Raw genomic sequence first — 5651 nt, 5'->3', positions numbered from 1 at the left:
ACCCATTGAAACGACAACAAAATGATGCTTAGCTCCAAGTGCAACACTTAAGATACACTTTGTGACACAAGTGATGACACCAACAAAACAATGCATAAAACTTTGGAAATGATTCTAGTCCATGTCTTTATGATAAATAGGACCCATTAGTACCAAAGTTAGCTCTTAAAAATGCACTATAACTCCCTTACACAAAGTTCGACACTTCCCTTACTAAAATACGATACTTGAAACAATAAGAAAAAGTGAAAAAGACACTTGCAAAGGTTAAATAAAGTGGAAGTGACACATGTTATAACGAAGAGAACACCAAAGTGACACTTGTTAAAGTGAAAACAACCAAAAATGACGGTCGTAAAAGTGAAATCGAAACTTATGAAAGCAAAATGTGCTAAAGTGACAATTGGGGAGAATCAATGGAATGGTGATACAATTGCAACTAATAGCGAGAGGATGGCTAACTCACAGGATTACATGCTCACCGTCAACTAGGACTGCGCACTAACTATCAACAAGAATTGTACAATCATTATTTTTATGAATTGCGTAGTCACTGTCAGCAAGGGTTATGCAATTGTTGTCACTGGACACTCCACAGTCACTATATCTAGGGACTATTCATAAACTACTTCCAAATACTACACAAGAACTATTCTCAAGGATTGTAATGTTTATTTTTTAGGATAAACATTGACTACTAAGCTTGTCGGAAGAGGGTGCACTTGAGAATGCATCAAAAGGCTAAACATGTGTAAGCAAGTAGTTTTGGTAGTTAGAATATCATAAGAAAAGTATCAACCAATCATGAAGTGAACATGAACAACTTCAGTGACAGATCATGAAATCATAAGTGGGCTCCAAATTTTAAGAGCAGGCAAAATTTTACAGGGTGTTTGTCGTAGCGACAACACTTACCTAGAATGGCCATGGCAACAAGAAACCCCAGACTCCTTGGTTTGCATAATCGACTAACAAACATGAAGTCATGGAGAAACATTACCTATAATAAAATCCATAAAAAAAAAAATTGTCCTTGACACAACTCGCAAGATCTGGAGCCTTCGAGCTTGACTTAGAATTAATAAGTTGTGCCAAAGGTGAACATTATAATGTTACATAGACCCCATAATAACGTCACTAAATGGAAAATGATGCGGTCGTGATATATGAATACCGAAAGGACTGGAAGGAATAAACTATAAACCCTTTGGCAAACCTCAAATATTTGTCGTGGTCTATGCCACGAATTGTGACGTTTCAAGGTTAATAATGATATTCAAACGTGTGCTATGTCAAGGGATAACCCTCTTTTAATTTTAAACAAAGTTTGTTGCACAAGGAAAAAAACTAGACAAGGTATAACATTATAATTGTTGCAATTACATTTTTTTTTTCCGGAAGAAAAAACCACTTTTTATTGAGCAAAATAAAAAGTTACAGATAGGGATCCGCTTGCAAACCTGATGCAAGATTGTTGTGCTGTAGAGAAAACACAAATAAACCACAGTCCAAAAAGACTGTTAGAAAGGAGATCAAATAACTAACATCCGGCGGTATGGACGTGTATCGACCTGAAAGGTCTTCCTCCTTGGGCGAAACCTTGAGCATTAAAACTAAAAGAAAACTTTTTCAGTACGAGATCTTCTACCGAGTGGATAAAACACACTCTTACAAAACTGATTTTAGAGCTTCAGGCGAGAAGAAAAAATCAGTATGATACGGAATATATATTGGAGATCTGATATGAAAAAAAACTGTCCACATATTAAGACATGAAAACAGAGGAAACAAAAACATATATGCAGAAATATCCACAACCAAGAGAGCGAAATGAGACTGTCGCTATCACTGAGGCTGTTCGAAAGGAGAGTCATTCGAAACGATGGTCTGCCCCTGCCTGTATTCTGTAATTGCCCAGCTTCCCAAAACTTGTTGAACACCAGCCTTAGAGAACCTGTCAGCATCCTCGTTTCTGTCCCTGAATATATGGCAAAGTATGAATACATTGAAAGATGACTTTAAGCGCTGAATTTCCTCAAGAATAATCTTCAGGATTTGATTTCGGCATACAGCATTTCCGTTCACCCAATTGACTATGTTCAGAGAGTCGCCATAAATTTGAATTGAGTGAATATTTCGCTGAAGAAGCAAACATAGAAGAAAGCGCAAAGCAGAGATCTCAGCAAAGTTATTTGAGCCTGTTCCGAGACCTACAGAGGCTTTAAGAGAATGTTCTTGATTAAAGTGAATACACAGTCCAGCCTCGGCCTTGTTGTTCTGAGAGGCCCCGTCAAAAAAGGCCCAGGGAATACCCTCTTGGATATTTACAGGCTTAGATAAAATTTGAGGAGTTTTGAGATCAGGAACAGGAATGGCAGAGTAGATAGCTGCACAGTTTATCGCTGTAATTGCAACAGGGATGTCTTTATCTTGAAACAAGCTCTTATTTCTCGCAATCCACACTCCCCAGAAATAAATAAGAGGAAGAATTCTCATATTCCCTTCCTTGTAGGTTTGCCACCACCTACTCCAAACCGCTTCCAATCGATCATCACCCAGCTGTGCATTGATGTTGAGCAGACTAGATAGCTCCCCCCAAATCTTTTTTGATTCAGCGCAAGTGATAAAAAGGTGGTTAATAGATTCCTCTTCTGATTTCCACAAAGGGCATCTCCCTGGTCCAACAAGATATCTGGCTCGCAGTGTATCCCAGGTTGGCACTTTCCTTTTTAGCATACACCATAGGAAAATCTTGGCTTTTGCAGGACCTTTAAGCTTCCAGATAAGTTTCGACCACCAATCTGGATTACCCCAACCTTTCTTTTGCATGAGGAATTTGTAACCATCCTTAGGGGAATATTCTCCTGTTTCCCCCTGCGCCCATAACAAAAGGTCTGATTCATTTTTGAGCCTGACATTAGAGCGGTGAAGTTCTTGGATATAAGAACACCATTCGTTCTTCCACCTGATATTTAAACCCAGCTCTTCAGCACTCTTCCAAGGCTGTCCCCATATTGAAAAATGACCAATTTTCTCCACCTGGTTTAGAGTATATATGCCCTTGTGATCAAGATGCCTGAGTAAGCCTGGGGATAGGGCATAAGCTTCATTACAGCCTACCCAGGGATCCCTTCCAATCCTGCAACGACTTCCATCACCTATCTTCCACGCTAGCCCTTGTTCAATCACAGAGAAAGCTTCCACCGTTGCTTTCCATACGACTGAAACATTTTTTTTTCTCTTTTCCTGGCTTCTGATCCAGTCCTCCATCGGAACAGGGTCGATATATTTTCTTCTGACCACTCTGGTCCAAAGATTCTCCATCGAAATAAGCCGCCAACCTGATTTGGCTGCCAGAGAAAGGCTAAACTCGGGGAGCCTTTTTACTCCCCATCCTCCCCAATCTTTGGGTCTTGCCAGCTTGTCCCAAGCTACCCACGGGAGGACAGAATTTTCTTTAGCCCCTGCCCATAAGAATTTGCTACAGATCCTCCTGATTTTTTCCATCACACCTTTTGGAACCCAAGTTAAGGCTGCCCAGTAGACAGGGATGGCTAGTAGAACTGATTTAATAAGGGTTAGTCTGCTTGCTCTGGACAGCCATTTATGACTCCAGTGTGAAATTCTAGCTTCAATCTTAGCAATGAGCCAGTTCCAATCTTCTATCTTGTAAGCTGAAGGTTTTAACCAAAAGCCCAAATATTTAAAAGGGGATTCCATCTGTTGATGAAGGAAGGGGAAGAGATTTTGCATCAAGGATCTTTCCCTTCTTTCAATGTTTTCCATAGACACCTGGGATTTCCTATGATTAATCTGCATGCCTGTAGCTTTTAGAAACAGATCAATTATGCTTTTAAGCTCTTTGATTTCATTGATAGATCCATTAGAGAATAGCAATATATCATCGACAAAAAGGAGGTGGGTAATGAAAAGATTAATAGCTACCTCAATACCTTTTACCTTCTCCTCTCTTCTGGCTTTGTGAATCAACCTGCTTAAGCCCTCTGCCACTAGAAGAAAAAGAAGAGGTGATAAGGGACATCCTTGCCTTAAACCTCTTTGACTTTTGAAAAAAGGGGATGCAGCTCCATTAATAAGTATCGCATAGCTGACATTGGAGATACAACCCATTATCCAGCTGATGAAAGAATAGTTGAAACCCAAGTGAGTTAGTAGCATCCGGAGGTAAATCCAGTTTATACGGTCATAGGCTTTAGATAGATCAATTTTGAAAACCACCCCTTTCTTTTTCTGCTGCCTGACACTGTGGATGACTTCCTGTGCTACTCCTATGGCCTCATGGATTTGTCTTCCGTCCAAAAACCCAAATTGTTCCATAGAGATATTCCTTGACAGAATGGGAGAAATTCTTAGAGCTATCACCTTTGCGATAATTTTGTATATGCAGTTGCATAAAGATATCGGCCTGAAGTCATCAAAGGTCTCCGGATCATCCTTTTTAGGAATGAGGGCTAAGAAAGTTGAATTGAAGGGCTTGTAAACTTCTCCTTTCTGTCTTGATTCTTCAACTACATCAGTTATTTCAGAACCTATTTGATCAAAGAAAGAGAGGAAGAGTTCAATAGTCCACCCGTCTGGACCAGGGCTTTTATCTTTGCCCATGAGTTTCATGACAGCTTCAACTTCATCCTTGGTAACGGGGGCTGATAAATCCTCTGCTTCATCCTCTTCGACAAAACTTGGGAAACACTGTGCAGTTCTAATAACCTCAGCTATTGTGGCTTCTCCCGAATCTGAGAAAAGACTCTGGAAGTGTCTCTGTCCAAGACCGGAGAGGCCTGTGTATGTATTTACCTCTCTGCCTTCTTCATCTTTTAGACTCCAAATAGTGTTAACAGATTTTCTCCCTTTTGCAAAATTATGAAAAAAGCTGGTATTCTCGTCACCTGCTTTCAGCCATATAGCCCTGCTCTTGAGCCTCCATTCTTCCTCTTTTTCCAAAAGAATTTTGTTCTGATTCTTTTCCAATTGAAGAATTTTATCCTTGGTTGCCTGCGAGATATAGCCGTCCTCCTCAATGCTTTCCAGAAATTTCAACTCCTCCCTGATTCTATGGAATTCTTCGTTCTGTTTGTATTTCCTATCCTTTGCCCAGGAAATAGTTGCCTTCTTCAGCCTCTTGAGATTCTCCATAAATAAAAAACTTTTGTCCTCCCTTGCATCCCTGTCCGGATGTATCCATGTTTCCACAAAAAGATTTTTGTAGGAGGGATCTTGTAGCCATGAAGAGTTAAATTTAAAGGGGGAGGAAGGTTTAGGGGGAGGGCAGGAGATATCAAGGAAAATAGGGAAATGGTCAGAATTGCCGATTTCCTCCACCCATTGCTTGAAGATAGGAGCCTTTGAGATTAAATCTTCTAAGAGGAGGAACCGGTCCAGTCACTGTATCTAGGGACTAGGAAAACACTACTTCCAAAGACTACACAAGCACTATTCTCAAGGATTACGTAATGCCTTTTTTCAAGGATAAATATTGACTACTGAGCTTGTTGGAAGAGGGTGTGCTTGAGTATGCATCAAAAGATTAAACATGTGCAAGCAAGTGGTTTCGACTGTTAGAATCTCGTAAGAAAATTATCAACCAATGATGAAGCGAACATGAATAGATTGAGGTGATTGATTGTGAGATT

General features: G+C 40.1%; 1 protein-coding gene across 1 annotated transcript; it reads right to left on the bottom strand.

The window, feature by feature from the left end:
• Positions 1 to 1845: 1845 nt before the first annotated feature.
• LOC149153849 (uncharacterized) lies at positions 1846 to 5154 on the bottom strand. Its single transcript, XM_089443948.1, has one exon. The coding sequence runs from the start codon at positions 5152 to 5154 to the stop codon at positions 1846 to 1848; it is 3309 nt and encodes a 1102-aa protein (XP_089300074.1).
• Positions 5155 to 5651: the final 497 nt, after the last annotated feature.

Source organism: Pinus tabuliformis, chromosome 9 (assembly GCF_031772625.1).
Source record: "Pinus tabuliformis cultivar Carrire ecotype Pingquan chromosome 9, CPIR1, whole genome shotgun sequence".
Lineage (NCBI taxonomy): Eukaryota > Viridiplantae > Streptophyta > Pinopsida > Pinales > Pinaceae > Pinus > Pinus tabuliformis.
The sequence above is the reverse complement of the archived record's forward strand: the minus strand, read 5'-3'. Positions and strand labels throughout refer to the sequence as shown.

Excerpts from the sequence above, each read along its gene's own strand:
- LOC149153849 (XM_089443948.1), bottom strand. The coding sequence starts at position 5,154 with ATGGAGAATCTCAAGAGGCTGAAGAAGGCAACTATTTCCTGGGCAAAG.